Source organism: Pseudorca crassidens, chromosome 6 (assembly GCF_039906515.1).
Source record: "Pseudorca crassidens isolate mPseCra1 chromosome 6, mPseCra1.hap1, whole genome shotgun sequence".
Lineage (NCBI taxonomy): Eukaryota > Metazoa > Chordata > Mammalia > Artiodactyla > Delphinidae > Pseudorca > Pseudorca crassidens.
The window spans coordinates 127,950,146-127,970,898 of NC_090301.1; the positions used below are offsets into that span (position 1 = coordinate 127,950,146).

At 43.6% G+C, this 20,753-nt stretch overlaps 1 protein-coding gene across 6 annotated transcripts in view; it reads right to left on the bottom strand.

Moving 5' to 3' along the window:
* The window catches only part of HERC2 (HECT and RLD domain containing E3 ubiquitin protein ligase 2), a 228,097-nt gene that overhangs the window by 116,639 nt on the left and 90,705 nt on the right, over positions 1-20,753 (bottom strand). For 4 of the 6 annotated variants that reach the window (XM_067742325.1, XM_067742322.1, XM_067742326.1 and 1 more), the window contains 17 exons: positions 18,800-19,014; positions 18,416-18,548; positions 18,189-18,316; positions 17,902-18,097; positions 15,509-15,636; positions 14,779-14,952; positions 14,566-14,702; positions 14,303-14,454; positions 13,445-13,636; positions 8,239-8,426; positions 6,935-7,127; positions 5,429-5,611; positions 3,385-3,566; positions 2,708-2,855; positions 2,431-2,627; positions 1,961-2,191; positions 965-1,103 (listed from right to left, as the gene is read on the bottom strand). In XM_067742325.1, the coding sequence (XP_067598426.1) occupies positions 965-1,103; positions 1,961-2,191; positions 2,431-2,627; positions 2,708-2,855; positions 3,385-3,566; positions 5,429-5,611; positions 6,935-7,127; positions 8,239-8,426; positions 13,445-13,636; positions 14,303-14,454; positions 14,566-14,702; positions 14,779-14,952; positions 15,509-15,636; positions 17,902-18,097; positions 18,189-18,316; positions 18,416-18,548; positions 18,800-19,014 (2,916 nt within the window). The remainder of the gene's footprint in view (positions 1-964; positions 1,104-1,960; positions 2,192-2,430; positions 2,628-2,707; positions 2,856-3,384; positions 3,567-5,428; positions 5,612-6,934; positions 7,128-8,238; positions 8,427-13,444; positions 13,637-14,302; positions 14,455-14,565; positions 14,703-14,778; positions 14,953-15,508; positions 15,637-17,901; positions 18,098-18,188; positions 18,317-18,415; positions 18,549-18,799; positions 19,015-20,753) is intronic. The other 2 variants (XM_067742323.1, XM_067742327.1) reach the window with 2 other exon arrangements.

The following is a 20,753-nucleotide window of genomic DNA, read 5'->3' on the forward strand; positions in this document are numbered from 1 at the left end:
GACTGCAGTAATGTCCACGGGCGGACTGAGGAACAGACTAGGGAAGCCACCACAAGGATGGTAGGCAGACCACAAGGAGAGCTAGACTACAGTCACAGCAGCAGCGTTCCAAAGCAGGACATGCTGGAGGCCATGGAAGGCAGCATGGGGACGTGGGAATGTGGGATGGGAGGACACAGGAAGAGCCAGAGGTGCCACTGGGGCACCAAGCTCGAATACCTGGCAGACAGTTTTATTCACTGTGACAGGAAACGCTGGCTAAGGGACAAAGTTACTTGAATTGTTGACATGCTGTGGTTTACATGCACCTGGTCCTCTAGCCAGAGATGTGAACTGGAGATCCAGAGTTAAAGGTGTTTACCGTCATAAACGCTGCAGCAGCAATTACAGGAATGGGGGAAAATGGGTGAGAAAACTCAAGAAGAGTGGGCAGAAAGATCAAGAAGTTATGGATGAAACCACAAGGATTTCCAAGGTGCAAACAGCAGTCAGGGAGAAGAACTCTCAAATAATATGTGAGGGGCAATGTAAGGAAAGTCCAGTGAGCAGTGGAAGAGGAATAGTTCCAGCACGAGTGGCCTTGGTCTTCGACGGGTGGCCAGCATCCAGACACCAAGCGAGGCAGGTCCAAACACACAGGCCCTGCTAGGTACGGTTGCAAAGAGGCCAGGGGTAAATGGGGAGGGGGAAAGAACACAGATTCCTCTTCAAAAAGTGTGCGCAGAATAACGCTGGCACCAGGAGGTAGGGAGGCCTGGGGTTCTTCAGGTGCCACCCCCGCCATGGCATCATTCTTTGCATCACACACTCTCATCTACACACCCACCGTCACTCAACCAGTGGCCATCCATCTGAACCCAAAGACTTCAGCAGTGACAGAACTTGCTCTGACAAAACAACAAACACTGTCCAAACAACACTAGTTAAGACTGTAGCTGTTTCATCATGAAGGGCATGTACTGACCTGCAAAACCCTGTTTAGGTGACTTCTTTATTTTGTGTTTTTCCAATCTGCTACCAGCAAGGTTCACCAGCTGAGCCCAGACCGAGAGCATGGGCTCTGTGAAGGGCAAGTTGGTGACGCTGAACGCCGCAGCAGGGAGCTGGAGAGGGAGCACAGAAACCTTCAAAGTGTGTCCAACGAGAAGGACAAATGAACGTTCTGAAAGTTATCATAACTATGCATCTTAATTCTGAAGTAACAAACATGTTCATAAGTCTTTCTAGATCTGAAAATAATTTTAAAAAGACGACCCCAAAGGCAAGATAAAGGCTTACATATATAGTAAATATAACCTAAATTAATTTTTTCTTTACTGACTTGTTAAACAATGATTACATCGTGGTGGTAGTTATTAACTTCTTAGATATTTTCTATACATTTCAAATTTTCTACAACATGCATATATTCTTATAATAATCAAAAACAGCATTTTATTGAAAGATATAGGCAAATTGCACTTGGGTTATATCAAAGTAATATAAATCACTCACTTTCCCTATGGATCCCTAATTCACAGATTTAAGACGACAGTAGCTGCTACATAAGTCGTGGCACTCAACATAGGCATTAAGCATTTTCAACGTGAAAAAAAGATCATTTTTTTTAAAGGAGTCATTTTTAGGTTTTTTTGAAAGTTGAGTCATTCAATAAAAAATAAATTTCATAAATTCACATTTTGAAATAAATAAAACTAACTTATACTTACACAGGACCCTCTAAATTGCTAATGCCCTTTCACGTCTTTTGAGGCTAAAATAAGACACATGAACTACTAATCTATATACAACCCTGTGAGACAGGCCCTGTTAATCAAAGGGAAAAAGATAGATGGTTTTCCTCAAGTTGGGTAGCTTCCTAGAAGGCCAACCTAAACTACAAGAATCAAGTTCTTCCCAGGTCTAGTATAAAAAACCCCTTTGCCTCATTACCTAGTAACCCAAACACAAGTTCACCTACTGGCTTCAGCTGATTCAGTGGGCAAACGCGACACGTCCGCATGTCGGAGAACTGCACGGTGATTTTGCCCTTCGGGGTGATGCGAGTCACGGTGCCTTCTCCAAACTCATCATGCATGACTTGTCCCCCTAGTCGCAACCGACCGTCAATGCCTCCAATCACAGCCAGGACTGCCATGAGGCCCCCCACCTCAGGGGTCTCAGAGTCAGGAAAGTAGTCCTCTAACAGAGCCTAATGCAGACAGACAGCAAGCTTGTAGACGAGAGCCCAGGGGCTGCCTGTCTCCTACACACTTGCAATTAAGCCAAATTCACTTTTATGTTAGTTTCCTCAATAACTTTTTCCAGTAAAAAATATTTTAAAATACATCCTTGAACAAAATACACAGCATTTAAAAAGGTAATTTGAAAGTTAAATCAGCATTCTACAGAGAAAAACTAGCAGCTGTGAAAAGGCAGTGCAGCACCCACCCCCTCTGCCGGCTTTCCCGCGCAGCCCGCGGTGACGGAGTGCAGCTGCGAGTTGATGTACTTGTTGATGAGTCCGTTCCACTGGCCCAGGGAGTGCAGGGTGCGGAGCAGCGCCACCACCTCCTCCGCCAACGTGCTGCTGTGTGTGGCAGTCAGGGAGGCCTGCGGCCGGGCCCTCCGCCTCCTCAGCGTGGATTCTGCAGGAAACACGCGAAGGAGGGCCTCATGACGCCCTGCTCGCTTACCCAGGACACCGGTAAGGGGGAGAGCTGCCCACCTCTGAGGAACGGGACATCTGAAGAGCAGGTGGTGAGCAAGCGCCCCAGGAAACCAAACAGCTTCTCCACAAGGCACTCCATGTCCCTTGCCCTTTCCGTCCTGTCCCACGACGGAAGTACTGCTTGCAGTAAATGTACAGCTAAGATCTGGCAAGGGCAATTGAAAACAGCGAGCATTAAAGAAAGCCACTGTCTGACAGATTAGGAGGTTTTACTTTATTTTTTGTTCCTGTAACACAATTAATCATGTGAAAATTCTAATATTCATGATTCTACAGCAAGATAATTACATCCAGGTTGATTAGTGATATGGATTATCAGAGGTTAAAAAATAAGCTACATTACACATGCAGATATTCATTTAATTAAAAAATAATTCCTTTTAGTTTAATTCTTCTCAAGACAATTATACCACAACTCCCATGAAGCAGATCAGAGCAGCTGGTAGGATTTATCACTTCACAGAAAAGCAATTCAACTAAGGCTTAACAACTGAATCAATTTAAAATAATCAACTTCCTCAGCCTCTGAACTCTAGAAAATCTCCTGTGTTAGTTCCAGTTCTTTTCTGCCCTCAGGCACCTAATGACGACGGCCAGCTCAATGCCACCTCTGATGGGGCTCCCACAGTCCCAAAACTCACGCTAAGCGGGGATCAGTCTGGCAGCACAGTTACCTGCCGCTGCAGCGAGGCGGCGGTGAAAGGCGCGTGTCCCTCCACGACCTTCGTGAGCAGTGCGATCCAGGACGGGGAGCTGAGGGCGGCACACATGTGCGGTGTGAGGGCGATGCTGCGCACGAAGCCCAGGGTGCACCAGCTCCTGTGCTGCTCCCGGCTCACCAGCCTGCTGGGGGAGGCTGCCAGAGCAAGAGAGACCAGCTTGGTACCCCATTTCCAGAAATAAATGCCCAGTCCAACTTTTAACTTACCTACATCACATTACTTTCAATAATAAGCTCCTTTCCAAATATATTACAGTTTCAATTATTCTAAGTGAGAGCAACAGGAGGACCTGCGACTTGGCTCAAGGAACACTGTAGATTTTAAAAATCTCTAAGGTACACAGAGCAACTCAAACTCGCTAAGGAATTTCATCTACTTACTGTCTCTAAGCAGTAGGAAAACAATTCACAATTCAATAGCAGTTATCTGTGCGAGGACATCTGGTATAGGTTGTAAATTTCACATGTTTTAAATATCCCCCAGGAGCTTGTTTATATTTGATCTGCATCATAAATTTCCAATCCAAGTTTAAGAAGGCTATGATAGTAGAATGAGAATAAGAGGTTTTCACAGGGTTTAGTTTACCCCGCTTGACTCTGCCGAGAGCATGACCCTATCTGCTTCTCCCGGGGTCTCCACTAGCGGACACCTGGGGCTTCCGAGCCCTCCTGGCTGGCAGAGGCCCTGAGGTGGAGTCACGCCACGTGACCTGCTCAGATCCTGGACCAGCTTCCCTTCCCCAGCTCCCACGGACCAGCCGTCCTATTCTCCAGGCCTCCAGGCCTCCAGGGACACCACCCTTCAGACATGCTCTCTCCCATACTCAGTCACACCCACACACATGCACAGGCACTCGCACCCCAGCATGTCTCAGGTACGCACTCTCACGGCCACTCACACTCACTCACACATACCCAGTTACACAGATCCACATCCACACTCAGTCTCACTCAAACTCACACTCACATGTACACACACACGTTTGCTCCACTCACTTCCTCAACTTCTGCCCCACTTACACATACTCACATTCACATACTCAGAACACTTTTGTAGGCTGAATTGTATCCCCCAAAATTCATATTCACCCAGAACCTCAGACGTGACCTTATTTGGAAATAAACTCTTCACAGATGTAAGTAAGGTAAGGATTGAGATGACATTATACTGCATTAGGGTGAACCCCAAATCCAATGAAAGCCCTTACAAGAGGCAGAAAAGAACAGAGGAGGCATCCAAGTGAAGATGAGACAGAAACTGGAAAGATGTGGCCACAAGCCAAGGAACACTGGAGCTACCAAAGCTCAAAGAGAAAACGAGGGGCCCTCCCCTGGAGCGTTGGGAGGGGGCACAGGCCTGACGGCACCTTGATTTTGGACTTCTGGTATCCAGGATTCTGAGAGAATGAAGTTGTTGCTTTAACCCACTGTGAAGGGTTGAACTGTGTTCAGTCCTACTATCTCAGAATGGGACCTTATTTGGAAACAGGGCCATGGCAGATGTGATTGGTTTAGATGAGGTTAAACTAGATTAGGGTGCGTCCTTAATCCAACGTAACTGATGTCCTTATAAAAAGGGGAAATTTGGAGACAGACACACACAGGGAGAATGCCATGTGAAAATGAGGGCAGAGATCTACAAGCCAAGCAATGCCAAAGATTGCCAGCAAACCGTCAGAAATTAGGCGAGAGCCTGGAACAGATCCTTCCTGCCCTCACAGTCCTCAGGAGGAATTTGCCCGGCTGACACCTTGATCTTGAACTTCTAGCCTCCAAAACTGTGAAGAAATAAATTCTGTTACTGAGGCTGCCAGGCTGTGGTACTTTGATGTGGCAGCTCAAGCAAACTAATACACCATGTCTGTGGTAATTCGTTACAGCAGCAGCCCTATGACACTGACACACCCACACACCCCCACATGCACACCCACACACAAACACATGACAAATCCACAGCCCACTTCTGACTCTGTGGTCCACAACTGTCCACTGCATACATGTCTTGTCTGTCGTTCCACTCTCCACCAACATTCGCAGCAGCCCACACAGAGTCTTGACGGCTTCGCTCTGCATAACTTCAGCATGGACTCCAGCAGAAAGGCAAAGAGTCTGCAGTAAATTAACAGTGCTGGTAAGCATCACTGCAGTGGGGTGAATGTTCCTTTCAATTTGTTCAGCTTCTGAAAAAAAGAATCAAAATAAGGAACTATACTCCCAAATAAACTGGAAAATGTCCCTGCATGTAACTTAAGGGATTTAATATCACATTCTTCTTTTCTTACTGTGGAAAGGGAAGCAGCTCTTTGCAATTAAAGATGGAATTCAGGATGCACAAGTGCTCACCCTAATCAGCTCTGGCCCCACCTTACTCAAAGGAAACAAGCCTTTTAAATTACAGTTAAATTTTTTAAAGCAATCTCAGCATACAGCTCAGAAGCACTAAAATGATTTCAAGGATCCAACTTATCAAATGTCAAAAGCCGGCTGCTGCTGAGTTGGCTATGCCCCGACGAAGATGAGGTGGCCACCTCCAAGGAGGCGGAGCCTGGTGCTCACACGTCCAGGCCATCGGCCTCTGGATGAGGAAGACACAACTGGGCCACCTCTCTGTCACTTGGCCTGCCCTGCTCAGGGCCCAACTTCACAAGCAAAGCCCCCAGGCAGAGAGCTGGGAGGAGGGACACCTGGCCTGGACACTGCCAGATACAGTGGTAACAAACCAGCACCAACTATCTAGGCAGGGCCACACAGCTTCCCGCACACTACTCCTAACATGCCCAAGACAGGGGTCACCCATTTATATCTGACATGCATGGAGCAGCCTGCACATGCGATGGGCACAGAACACAGCCTCTGCCACCTTCCACGCCACCCCTTCTCTAGCGAGCTCAGCCTCTTGGGTCTCCTCTCCTAACCGTAAGAGTGACCTTGGGAGCCTGCCATGCTATGCATACAGCAGACACCTGAGCCCCAAGAATCAGTGCCAGCCTCCTAGACAGTCTCGCCAAGATCGGCATCCCGGGGTCTTTCAGATGCGTCTCAAAAAGTGTCATGGAGCCCTCTTCCCACAGCCTTACCTCTCCTTACAGGGTTAACTTTCTGAGGTCACTCTAAGTTCTCACCCTCACTTTCTCTAAGGCAGTAAAGTACTGACTAACTCCACATTATGTGCCACATTCTGAGGGAAGGGCCTCGGGAGGGGAAGGTGAAAGAAGGAAGAACACATGCTCAGGGCACGGTGAGGCAACGCCCGCAACTCCAGGAACAGGCTCAGGGACAGCAGGAGGCCCACCAGGGGAGAGGACACAGCAAGCCCCCCACTGCCTCACCCCGCCGCCCCCCACTGTCTCCGAGGCGAAATGGGGAGTCAAGTCCCTCAGAAATCACCCGGGGCCTGTCAACTAGACCTTCCGGGAAAGCCTGACCTACAGAGCACCTCTCTCACTCCCAGATGAAAGGACGGGCAGCCAACACACAGCTTGCCAGGTCCCCCGGGCACCCACCGGAGTCGTCCTCCGTGTCCGAGTCGTCTGCCGAGGGCTGCGTAGAGGCTGGCAGCTCCGCCAACTTCAGGTCGTACTTCCCCTCCTTCCCCATCCTGTAAGAGTTGGTGCTGCCTGTGTCCCACTGGACCCTGATCCAGCCATCCTCTCCAAGTTCACCAATCACGCGGCCGAGGCCAGGAGGAGGTCCGTCCTGAGGAAGCCAAAGCAGAGACGGGTTAAAGGTGTGCGGGCCTGTCTGTTACAGGAACACTGCCTGTGAAGATGGCTGCAGCAATGGACACAGCCCCCGAGTCCACAGGGGGCTCCAAACCCACCTACATGCCCAGCTCACATCATCACTGTAAAGTGAACACCAGCACGAACCTGCTCGCACGCCTTTACCAAAGAGGTGAGCAGGGAAAGCACCACCTCAATTAGCACGCTCTCTAAGCCAGTGCAGAGACCAGACTTCCCAGCCTGGTCCTGCCACCCTGCTCCTTGGCCCCTCAACCCCTCCTGGGGCTTCACAAGGTCAGGAACCTCCAACAAGCACCAGTATCTCCTCGTCGCCTCTCGTTCTTCATTTTTCCCCCAGATCTTAGAGTGAACCTCTACCTCTCATTTCTATGAGGAGAAGCTGTTTTTAGGATGCTGCTAGCTGTTCCAGTCACTCTGATCTCTGAGATGATTCTCAGGAGGCATGTGCTTAAGAGTGAGGCTGAGAAAACCTGGACATGACAAGAACGCTCCACGTCACAGAAGGGCGAGCGCTGTCCTCAGCTAGTGGCTCCAGCACCGGCGCAGAGCCCAGCCCCCGGCCTCTACTTGGGGCGACCTGACAGAGACACAGGAGCAAAGTGCTGGGGGAGAAGTGGAAAGATGGGCACCACCCAAACAGGTGCTTGTAGCCACTGGGTCAGCACGCCTTACCGGCACACGGCCATGAGCTCACAGAGGCAGTGTCAGAGCTTTCCCTACATGATTATTCAGGTGAGGATTACCCTCTCCTGCCCCCTCTCACACTTGTTCTGGGCTGCACCTCAAGTCGCGCCTATGCCAGGAGTTTCCTGAAAAGAGTCGCCACTCCTCATAGACTTGATCCTGTTCAAGGGCCCTAAAGCAGGCCGCCGCTACTCTCTACTGGTTTTGAGATTCTATTCACCTGCCCGGAAATCAACAACTACATCACCTGTCAATCACACATGTCCTTGAATGAGATAGGTATTTATTCCAGTTTCCACCTACTCACAGCATGCAAGTCAGGATGTGCAGAAGGTGACTAACGTATATGGCTAACGTGTTTAAGTCAAATCTCTAAGTACCTGATCACCCCATTTCCAGTCCACGCCTCTCATGACCCTGGTTCCAATCTTCATCATGGCGGCCAGCTCTGGCCCTGAAACTGGGAGCTGTACTGGGGCTGTTTCTTTCCGTGTCTCTTCCAAAACTGTGGCAGAAGCTCCTCGGGTGGAAGAGTTCATATCTTCTTCAACATTATCACAACTAGGGCCTATCAGAGCATCAAAAACAGCAGATGAGCCAATAAGTAGTTACAATTTCCTAATCTTGATATATGTTTTTTTTTAAGTATTACATATTAATGAAGATAATAATTTTAAAGAATCCGCAGTATATTTTTCTACCTATACAACAGATACCATGAAAAATTTACTGATGAGAACTAAAATTTTTAAAAAGGTTAAGTGGAGGACAAAATATATAAATATGTATCAGAAGATGTAAAAGATATAAAAATTCTCAGGAAAGACATTTACTCTATTTCTAGGAGTTATGCCCCACTCCAAAAAACAAAATGATTTTAAGTTATTAGAGAGACATTCATCACTCATATTTTTATTAGAACAGAAAAACAAAAAATAACCACCTAAATGTTTAACCGTGTGAGAAATTAACAAACTTTAATTATGGTACTGTAAAGAAAAGAGCTGACAGAGCAGGCCTGATACTGCTGTCCCTAGACAGCCTGTTTGCAAGTCAGCCATCAGCTGGCCTCTGGGAACCTGGATTTCGTGAGGGCTCCCACCATCCCCTCACTGCCAAGAATGCATCCCTGTGCCTAAACTGTTTGCACAAACAACATGGTCTCTGCTGAAACCTGCTTCCTTCTGGGGGGCCTGAAACTTACTCAAGTGCCAGGCAGAGATGCCTGCATGACCTGCCCAGTGAAAGCACAGGGCACGAGTCTCCACACTTTGCATGTGAAGACAACACTTCACATGTGTGGTCACAACACTTTGCTGGGGGAACTAAGTGCACCCTGTGGGTCTCCACTGGGAGAGAACTTGTGTCTAGTTTCTCCCAGACTTTGCCCATATGCCATCGTTGATTTTGCTTTCTATTCTTTCACTGTAATAAACTTTAGCCCTAAGTATGACTATATCTAGAGTATTGTGAGGCCTGCTAGCATATCATTAAAACTGGGGGTGGTCTTGGGGACCCTGACACAGGGATGACAGCAATGGGATTCTCTAGAACAACCCTGAGTCACTGAGATATTGCAAAAGCATTGTTCGGTACAAGGAAGAATGAAGGGATGGGACACGATGAATATTTGGTCCCTGGTGGCCATGGAACCACCCATAGTATAAAACAGAAGCTGACCTGTCAGCTGTGAGAAATAAAATTTACCAATGTATTTGAAAACAGTAAATTCAACCCCAGCAGCCAGCTTGCTTGGACTGAGGGAGGGGAAAGCACATCCCTGGTAACCCTGTGGTCTTTGTTCTGTCTCCACGTAAGAGGAAAAGTGCCCCAAACATTCCCAAAAATGGGCTTGGGTCGGTTAAAAATGTAAAGTTTGTGTTCCACTCTCCTCCAAGAGGGAGAAAAAAAGGTTATTCAATTCCCAGGTCTGGAGTAAAAGCTTTAGATAAACTGGAGGGAAAATAGTCTTTTCTTCAGCCTGGCAGTGCCCCTGTGAGGCCCCAGAAGGGGCAGGGGCTGCATTCCATCTGGGATCTCCCCTGGCAGCTGTAATTTTAACCCTCTAAATGCTGAATTTGCTGCTTTTTTTCATTTTGCAATAAGAAAAAAAGGAGAATCTTTCTTTAAGTGGCTTTGTATTTTGTGGCTATTGTATGTAGAAGTATACATAAAAATTAATATAAAACATATGCTTATAATTTCTTGTATGAAAGAGAAATCACCTTGATCAGAGAAAGCAACAAAGATAGATATGTATTCATTGGACACAACTCCCTGGCTTTTTGCAGCCAGTAGTCAGATTGGAATTTAAACTCTTGAGTACTGTTAACAGAGGAAGCCCCCATAATTAATGATTTGTGCTATGATTTTTACCTACTGGAGTCTCTGGAAAAAAGGGAGACAACAGAAAAAGAAAGGCAATTTCTAGATGGAAATACACTTTCAAGATTTTTAAAACAATTTTTAGTTGCTAATGAGGTCTGCAGAAATCAGATGTTGACTGACAGTATGGTGCATATTTCTGAATGGGTCGTGTGGGCACAAAGACTGACAAAATCAAAGAGCTTAGGAAAGCCTTGCTCTTTCATTTGGACTTGGAATACTGGCCCTGTAGTATCTCAAAATGTCAGGCAAAGAACAACATTATAAACCAATCAGATCTAACAGACATGTAGAGACATTCTACACAAAAAGAGCAGAAGACACACTCTTCTCAAGGACAAAGAGAACAACACCCTCCAGGAGAAGCAGTGTGTTAGGCCACAACACAAGTCTCAATAAATTGAAATAGGGGCTTCCCTGGTGGCGCAGTGGCTGAGAGTCCGCCTGCCGATGCAGGGGACACGGGTTCGTGCCCCGGTCCGGGAAGTTCCCACATGCCGCGGAGCGGTTGGGCCCGTGAGCCATGGCCGCTGAGCCTGCGCGTCCAGAGCCTGTGCTCCGCAACGGGAGAGGCCACAACAGTGAGAGGCCCGCGTACCACAAAAAGAAAAAAGAAAGAAAAAAAATAATAAATTGAAATAAGTAAAATCATATAAATTATCTTCTCAGACCACAATGGAATGAAACTAGGAATTAACAACAGAAGGAAAACTGGAAAATTCACAAATATGTGGAAATTAAATAACACACACTTAAACAACCAGTCAAAGAAACAAAAATCACAAGAGAAATTAATACTTTGAGACAAATGAAAACAAAAACACAACATACCAAAGCTTATGAGATGCAGCAAAATCAGTCCTAAGGGGGAAATTTAAATCTATAAATGCACACAGTAAAAAAAGAAGATCTCAAATCAATAACTTAACTACACCTGGAGGAACTGGAAAAACAAGAACAAAGTAAACCCAAAGTTAGAAAGAAGGAAATAATAAAGATTAGAGCAGAGATAAATAGAAAATAGAAAAACAACAGAATCAACAAAACCAAAAGTTGTTTTTTTGAAAAATGTCATCAATAAAATTGACAAACTTTTAGGTAGACTAACTAAAAAAAAAAAAAAGAGAAGATGCAAATCACTAAAACCAGAAAGAAAAAGTGGGGACATTGCTACTGATCCTATAGAAATAAAGAGAATTATGACCACACTGTGAACAACTGTACACCAATAAATTAGCTAACCTAGATGAAATGGATAAATTCCTAAAAACATAGAAATTACCTGCCTCAAGAACAAATAGAAAATGTGAATAGACCTAAAACAAGTGAAGAGTTGAATCAGTAACCAAAAAACTCTCAACAACAACAAAAACCCAGGGCAAGATGGCTTAACTGGTGAATTCTACCAAACATTTAAAAAAGAACTAACACCAATTCTCTAACCCTTTCAAAGACAGAATAGGAGGAAACTACTTCCTAACTCACTCTATGAGTTACCAGCATTACCCTGATAACAATAAAACTATAAAATACTGCTCAAAGAAACGAAAGAAGACCTAAATAAATATAAAGCTATCTCATATTTATGGAATGAAAGACTTAATATTGTGAAGATGGCAGTACTCCCCAACAGGATCTACAGATTCAATACAATCCCTACAAAACCCCAATGGCCTTTTTTGCAGACATGGGAAAGCCAGACCTGAAAGTCATATGGAAATGCAAGGGACCCAAAGTAATCTTGAGAAAGAAAAACAAAGTTGAAGGACTTATCGATTTCAAAACTTACCACAAAGCTGCAGTGTTCAAAACAGTGTGGGACTGGCGTAATGACAGACACAGAGACCAACAGAGCAGAACTGAGGGTCTACAAACAAACTTAAGTATCTATAGTCAAATGATTTTTGACAAGGGTGCTAAGAACTTGAGAAAAGAAGAGTCTTTCCAACAGATGATACTGGAACAACTGGATAACCAAAAGAAATAAAGTGAACCCTTACCCCACACCATATTAAGAAACTACCTTAAAATGGATCAAAGATCTAAATATAAGACTTAAGGAAGAAAACATAATGGGTAATCCTCTTGACCTTGGATTTGGCAATGATTTCTTGAACATGAAATCAAAAGCACAAGCAACAAAAGAATAACAGATAAATTACACTTAATCAAATTTTAAAATTTCTGGGCACCAAAGAAAAGCAAAACCCAGACTGGGAAAAAAATGTCTTCAAATCACATAACTGATAACAATCTAGTATCCAGAATATGTAAAGGACCCAGACAACTCAAAACACAAACAACCCAATTTTAAAATGGGCAAAGGACGTGAACAGACGTTTCTCCTAGATATACAACAAGCACAGGTAAAGAGGCTCAACATCATTCAACATTAGTGAAGTGTAAAACAAACCACAATGAAATACCACTTCACGCCAAGTAGGGTAGCCTTAATTCAAAAAAAAAACCAGAAAATAACTAGTGTTGGCAAGGACATGGAGAAACTGAAACTCCTGGCCCATTGCTGGTGGGAATGTAAAATGGTATAGTGCTGTGGAATAGTTTGACAGTTCCTGAGCAAGCTGAACATAGGATTACCATATGACCCTGCAATTCCACTCCTAAGTATATGACAAAAGGACTGGTAACAGGTGTGCAAACAAAAACTTGTACACAAATGTTCCTAGCAGCACCACTCACCATGGGCAAAAGGCAGATACAAGCCAATGTCCATCAATGGATGAATGGATAAATAAAACACAGTATATTCATATGACAGTTTTCAGCCATAGAAAGAAATGAAGTACTGATACATGCTAAATGAAATAAGCCAGATACAAAAGGCTAAAATTGTATGCTTTCATTTGTATGAAATATCCAGAAGGAGCAAGTCCATAGAGACAGAAAGCAGACTTGTTGTTGCCAACAGCTGGGGGAGTGGGAATTCAGGAGTCACTGCTAAATGGATATGGGTTTGCGTTTGGGGTGATGAAAAGTTATGGAACTAGATAGTATTAAGGCTTGCACAACACTGTGGATGTGCTTACTGATAACAATGAGTTATAAACTTAAAAGTACTTAGAATAGTAAATTTTATGTTATTTGTATTTTACCACAATAAAAAAAAAAGTTTATAAAAAGAGAGAGATCAAGGCAAAACCGTGGCATTTTCACAAAGGACTTAGGGCGATGCCGACCCACCGATGAGCCGAAGTGCTGTCTGTGTGAGAGCGAGCATGCCGGAGTTCAGCAGGAGGCTCAGGTTGTGGGCACCGTGCTGCAGGGTGAGCGTGCTGAGCATTACCAGGAGAAAGCGTGCTTGTGGGGTTGTCCCCAGGCTGGGTCCCGACGGGTTCTCATTTGTGATGGTTTGCAGGGGGACAGGCTGGATACCTAAAAAGCATTGGCACCTACATAAATTTCTTGTGCATGGATACAAGAACATACACGATGAAGAAAGCATTAACAATTTTTTTTTATAAGTCTGTCTTTTTCATCAGATATCCATAGAGTGTGGACATCGGGCAGCTCTGTATTGCTTTGCAATAATCATACCACCATCACTCCACATACAGCTATCTTCATCTGTCTACAAAACGTATCACACTGCTCTTCTAAATATCCCTGGTGGCTTACTCATTTCATGTCAAATGTAAGAGAGATATTTCACTTCTCTTCCACAAAACCAATCCTACCACTTCTTTGTAGATGCTCAAACTGTCCAGGAAATTATGTATTAATATAGGATACACATTCTAGGATAGATTGTGTAAGTGATACACATGAAAATGTTAAAATGCAAAAGCTTTATATTAGGATACTACAAGATTGTATCTTCTGCCAAATTTTGAAAGTTTTGTTTAGAATTTGAGAAAACTTAAAGCAGCTTAGATTATCATTCTAATGCACAAAGTTATTAAAGTCTTCAAAGCAATAATAAGAATTTGCAAGTTTCCAGAATATATAATAAAGAGCCAAACTATGAAATAATGCTGATGTGATCATTGACATCAACAGCAATTTTAATACAGCCTTTTAACTGTCAGATTTTTAACTCACCAAGTTCTTTAAACTTGTTATTTGCATCCATCAAAACATTTCGAATATTCTGAACAGCCCAAGCATACAGCTTGCCAAAAGTTACTTCAAGCAGCATCCGATTAAAAGGTGGGATCAAATCAACATCCTTTAAACAATCAGTAAGGGGTTCCCTTTCAAACAAAGATGAAGAATTTTACTCAGAATACTGCCAGGCTTCAATAAAACAATGCTTTGTTGTCACAGCTTCCCTTAATTAAGAAAAAAATATTATAAAGTCTTACCCTATATCAATCCCCTCTGGAATAAGTCTTTGCCATCCACAGAACATAGCATACTGCACAGACGGAAGTAAGAAATTTTTGGCTGCCAGTTTTAAAATTGTATCTATCCCTTCCAGGCGAACCTCTGCTCTCTCCAACTGCAAAACATCAATGCATACCGTTAAGTGTTTATGTATTATCCAATACAGAGAAGAATGTTCTTAGCAAATTTACCTGTTTTAGTAGGCACTTTCTCATTTTTTCCACATCCACTGGCTCTTCTTTAAGGGCAAATTCAGCAATAGTACTGAGGAGTGCAGACTGAGGATACAGACCCTGAACATTCTGCTTCAACCATTTGTATTTGTGAACACCTGTAACTGTACTCAACAGTGGCTGCCATTTATCCTGACAAAGGAAAACCATTTTCACCATTAGTTAACCCTATTCATATTAACATGTGCTCTAAAACAATTACTTGAAGAAAATATAAATAAATGCCACTAGGTTTAAATTGGTAAAATATTTTAAATTTAGTAATTAATTTATGATAAAAATGACTACATCATAAATAGGCTTATAAGTGAATTTATAATCTATATGCTTACATACTTTGGAATCAGCTAACCTGACATGCAAAGTTAAATTATCATCCATATTAATAGCTTCTGGAACAAAGGATACATTCAATGAATGAGTGAATAAATGAATGAAGAAAATGGTGAACAAATAATGATACAATATACTAATAAAGGCAAAAGGAAACACTTCTCCAGCTATCAATTTGACCAGGGCACCATAAGTCAAGTGCATTAAGCATCACTGGGGCACAGTTACTCATACTTTTAATGACCACCAAACTCTCTACTGTATATTCAAAAACAAAGCAACAATATTTGTGGATTCCCTTGCAGTACGTTGTGCTTCTACACAGCCAGTCTTAGAACCACACAAAATACTTCACCTTGGGTGATTTAACTGTAATGGGTCTTTTGTCAACATTTATAGTACTGTGAGGCAAGATGCAAGCTTCTTCACTCTCTCCGTTTCCAATTTTTTCTTCATCATCAGTAGAGTCTGGCTTCTTAGGAACTATGTTTAAAAACATCATTCATTATAACAATCATTAAATATGATTTTAAATTAAGAAATGTTTAAATTTGCATGAAGGTAAAGGATATATTTTATTCACAGAAACACATAAATATCATTGTCAAGTGCTCAAATTACAAAAGTAAAAACTATCATAATTATTCTCACATGACATCTAGTAATAACACTTTGCCACTCCATGTCAGGGATAGAAAGACAGTGACAGTGTTATGATGGAGGGAAGTCCTAAAGAAGGGGAAGCCCAGGGGTTGGCAAACTTTTTCATAAAGGGCCAGACAGTGAATATTTTAGCCTTTGCAAGCTATTTCAGTCTACTGCAAATACTCTACTGTTGCAGCATGAAAACTGGCAAACTTTATTTATGAATGCTGTCATTTAAACTTCATATAATCTTCATGAATCATAGTCTTCTTTTGAGTTTTTAAAAAATAATTTAAAAATGCAAAACCCAGGCTTAGCTCATGGGCGATACATAGCAAGTGGTAGGCTGCATTTGTCCCCAGACCCTAGTTTGCCCACCCTGGACTAGTGCATTGGTTCTGTCACCAGTGTGCAACTGAATCAATTAGATGCCTCTGACTACGTTAGTCTTTTTAATCAGAGAAATTTCTATTGAATTTGCAATGTGATATGTGGTGTTGCTTCCGTACTTTTGGTCCTCTTCAAGGTTTTCAGTCTCATTCTTCTCAATATATAATATAAATAACCAGCAACACAATAATAAACATAGGCAATAAAACATTAACACAGCAGGTCTGGGCTGCTCAAACCCTGCAAATTCCCAAGAAAGGCCTGTCCCGTCAGCACTGGCTCTTCACCAGCTCCTGCGAACTGAGCTCTGAAACCTTGGTATGTTCTGCCTGAGAAGAGTGTGTCTGAGGCACAGGACCACCTTTACCAGTGTAACCAGACAGCTTGTGACTTACGGCAACTGCCTGTGTCTACTCTGGATGGAGTCTGGGCAGCTGAGAGCAATCACGCAGGCCCCACATGGCCACGTGACTGACTCCCAACAACAACCCTGGACACCAAGGTTCAGGTGAGCATTCCTGACTGACAGTCCTTCACACGTGTCACATGTCACTGCTGAGAGAACCAAGCATGACCCTGTGTGATTCACTGGAGGGAACACTGGAAGCCCGGACCCGGTTTCCTTTGGAATTCCCTCCATGCACCTCTCCTCTTGCTAATTTTTATCTGTACCCTTTCACAGTAATAACTAAGAGTATAATAGTTCTTCTGAGTCCTGTGGAGCCCTACCAGTAAATCATCAAACTTAGCACAGCACCAGGAATATTAATTATTTCTATGTTACAATTAAGTATATAAACCCACAACATCAAGAAATTTTAAGCGGTGACAGTGTGAGCTCAGAGACCAGGGAGGCAATGGCCACACGGGGATGGGGCCACCCTCCCTCACGCTGAGATGGCAGTCTCTGAGTTTCCTGGCTACCTGGGTTAAAGGGATCTCAGAAGTGTTCCTGCCATATCTCCTGATTCAGAGCATCTCCAGGATCCAGATAAGCTGTGGTTTAAGCTCAGGAACAATCAATTCAGGATGGCGTCTACAATAAGTTAGTCTTTCATGGCATTGTTTGTAATGTCCATCTAAAACTCAGTAATTAATATTGCTTAATAAGCTAATCTGGGGATAAATCAATATAATTCATAAGAATATAATCAGATATTTTGGTAGACTTGCTTATAACCACAAGTGACCAAATTAGAAAGTATGTATTTTCACTCAAAGTTTGGTTAATACAAAAACTCTTTTCCATATCGCTACACAGTTGCTTCCTGAAAATATCAGTAACTCTTTTGTTTCCTTTTATAACAATCTTCCATGTTTCAGAATACTCAATATTGCCAAAGAAAAACATTTCTTCACAAGAATGGCAAGATTTATTGAAAGATTAAACGTTCCCATATATCTCATTACCAGGACAAGTGATTAAAAAAACACTTCCTTTTCCCCATCAATTTAATAAAGTTTACAGTATTTTCAGCATCAATTTACTAGTTACCAAATGATAACACACTCAATCCCAAAGTTGCATCATCATCTGATATCTTGGAAAAGTAAGCAGGATTTGTACACTTAACCCTAAATACACATAACAAACATTATGGCACTTGTGAAAATGCTACAATAGGTGAGCAGCAGCCCACAGCCTCACTGCAACCACAGACACCTATACGGGGACACACTCTGAAAGAATCCTCCTACCTTTTACCTTCTTACCTCTCTTCTTCCTTCGTTCTCGAATTATCTTCTGAGCTATCCTCCTCCAACGGGGCAAAGAACTTAACAGTTTAAACTTGGACATTATAGAGAGGTCATTACAAACTGCAGGTCTCAGTTCATTAAAGAGGAACCTCAAACGTTCAATGACTGGGGCACAGACCTCCTTGTAAGAACGGCCCTGTTCTTGATGTGTCTACAAAGTTAAATATGAAAGAACAACTTAACAACAAATACTTCGCCAACTGTCCAGAAGCACAGAAGAAAGAAAATCGAAATCTATTTACCTTAATGAGTGAGCATTTTGCTTGGTAGACAACCCTACAAACATCCACCACTGATTTAGGCAACGTTCTGTGCTTTACTTGCTCAATACCAAGTGTACCTGCATAAACTAAAGATAATGCCACGTGACCTGTAAAAGATATTTAAAAGAAAGGGCAGGGTAGGAATGAATGTGTACTACATGTCAGTTGAAAGATCTACAGTACAGCTACAATATTGAGCGTCATACCTAAATCTTCATGTTTTAAGAGGCAGCATAACAGCAAGCGGCCGACCTCCTCCACAGGATGCTCAGGAGGAAAGGTGATGGGTGTGGTCAAGTGGCACTGCCTACAGTACCTTTCTATCTGACACAGAAAGTCCTGCAACAGAAACAGCTGGGGGTAACTTCAGAGCCAACCTCACAACATCGTCAAGAATTCTAAACTAAGTGCCGTAGCTTCTAAAACCTCACCGGACATTGAACTGAACCAGCCTCTTACCTCAAAACCAGCCCTCCAAATAATATGTAAACAAAGTCTGTGCTAAGCTAACCAAAGTCTGTGCTAAGGTGTTCACAAGTCAAAGTCCTAAGGTAAACAAAGGACGCTGAGTGTGGGAAGGCCTCACTCACCTTCACGTTGTGGTCTTGAATGTTATTGTCAGCAATGGCTTGCAGGAATGCCTGGGAATGGTCACCCAGCGCCCGTCTGTGGGAGTAGAGCCGGGACTTGCTGGCGGGAGTGCCCCCTGGAGAGCTACAGTGGTCCTCATCTTTCTCCTCATTGTAGCTGTAGTGGATCTGGCTAGTCTGCAGGCCTCCAGAGAAGATGGATGACTGAAGCCACTCTAGAGAGTGCACATGCAAACGTTAAAAAGAAACCTGAGTGCACTGTTCAGAAATAAATACTGAAAAAAAAAAAAAAAAGATAGAAAACTAAGTACTTCATTTAGGAGGTGAAATTCAGGATCATTCATATGAAAGTCACATCTAACATATTTACATAGATTGGCTTATAATTCCTATATCTATGTGAAAAAAAGTAACACTTTCTGGTTACTCAACACATCTTAAGCATGGTATCAGAACCCAATATAATTGTTCCAGATACCTGCTCAAACATGGAGCTGTCCAGTTCCACAGAAACCATGTGAAGACTAGAGCTATGCCTTCTAACAGGGAAAAGAGCACTGAGGCACCACTTACACAAGTAATCACCGATTTCAACTGGGATAACCACAGGCTACAAGTACTACGAGGGGAACGACCGTGCAGCAACAAGCCCCCGACTATTCGGGGGGACGGTAAGGAATTTGCTGTAATCTGGATGAAGACCAAGACGCTGAGCATCCAGGCAGGAGAACAGCATGTGTGAAGGGTTCCATGAAGAAAAACATGCTCAGGGCAGCACGTCTCCCTAGAGCATTAATCAATTAATAATAATAAGAGACTACTGAACATACAACACAAGATCGTTAAGTAAGGGATGGATACGTGGAAACCTGAGATCCAGTAGGCTATAAAGGAGACCTGTGTCAAGGCACAGGTCAGACCCCATAAGAACATGCCACCCATCAGTGCAAATAGGGATACTCATTGTAACTGCTATGAGTGAGATTCACCAAAGAATAATCAGTTTTTACATAACTACAGATTTTTTTTCAATAACTGTGCTATCAAAATATTCCTCCAAAACCCAAACAATCAAATCTGGGATGCACTCAATGTCCTTTTACTGGAAATTTCGATTTTAGAGCATTCAGGAGCATTCATCAAAGTGCCACATTAATTCTTCTAAAACACAAATGTGATCAGACCCTCCCTGAACCTCTCCATTTAGAACTCCGTCTTGTTTCTTTTTTTAAAAAAAATTTATTTTTTGTGTTTTTTTTTTTATTTTTGGCTGCACTGGGTCTTCATTGCTGCGTGGGCTTTCTCTAGTTGCAGCGAGCAGGGGCTACTCTTCGTTGCGGTGCATGGGCTTCTCATTGCGGTGGCTTCTCCTGTTGCAGAGCATGGGATCTAGGTGTGCGGGCTTCAGTAGTTACAGCACTCGGTCTCAGCAGTTGTGGCTTGCGGGCTCTAGAGCGCAGGCTCAGTAGTTGTGGCACATGGGCTTAGTTGCTCCGCGGCATGTAGGATCTTCCCGGACCAGGGCTCGAACCCGTGTCCCCCACATTGGCAGGCGGATTCTTAACCACTGTGCCACCAGGGAAGTCCCCTACAGGTCTTCAGAGGAAGAAAAGTCCACTGTCTTCGAGGCTCTGCAGACAGCAAGGCGCCCAGCACACACACCAAGGGTGTGCTCCAGAAGGCAGGCTGAGCAGGCACCATGATCATCCCTGCCCACTAGCCTTCTCCCCCGACCCTACACATACACAAGCAGCTCGAAGCTGACTTTCTCAACGATGCCCTCACACACCCAGTCTGCTGGGGCTCCAATTTCAGGATGGCTCCACCTCCATGAAGTCTTTCCCTCCACCCCATCCCCACTTCCCAAACCACTTACAAATGTCTCCATTTTATCCTCTAACACCATCCAACCTGACCTGCTTACCATGTCTGGCTCATCATCACACAAGAAGCA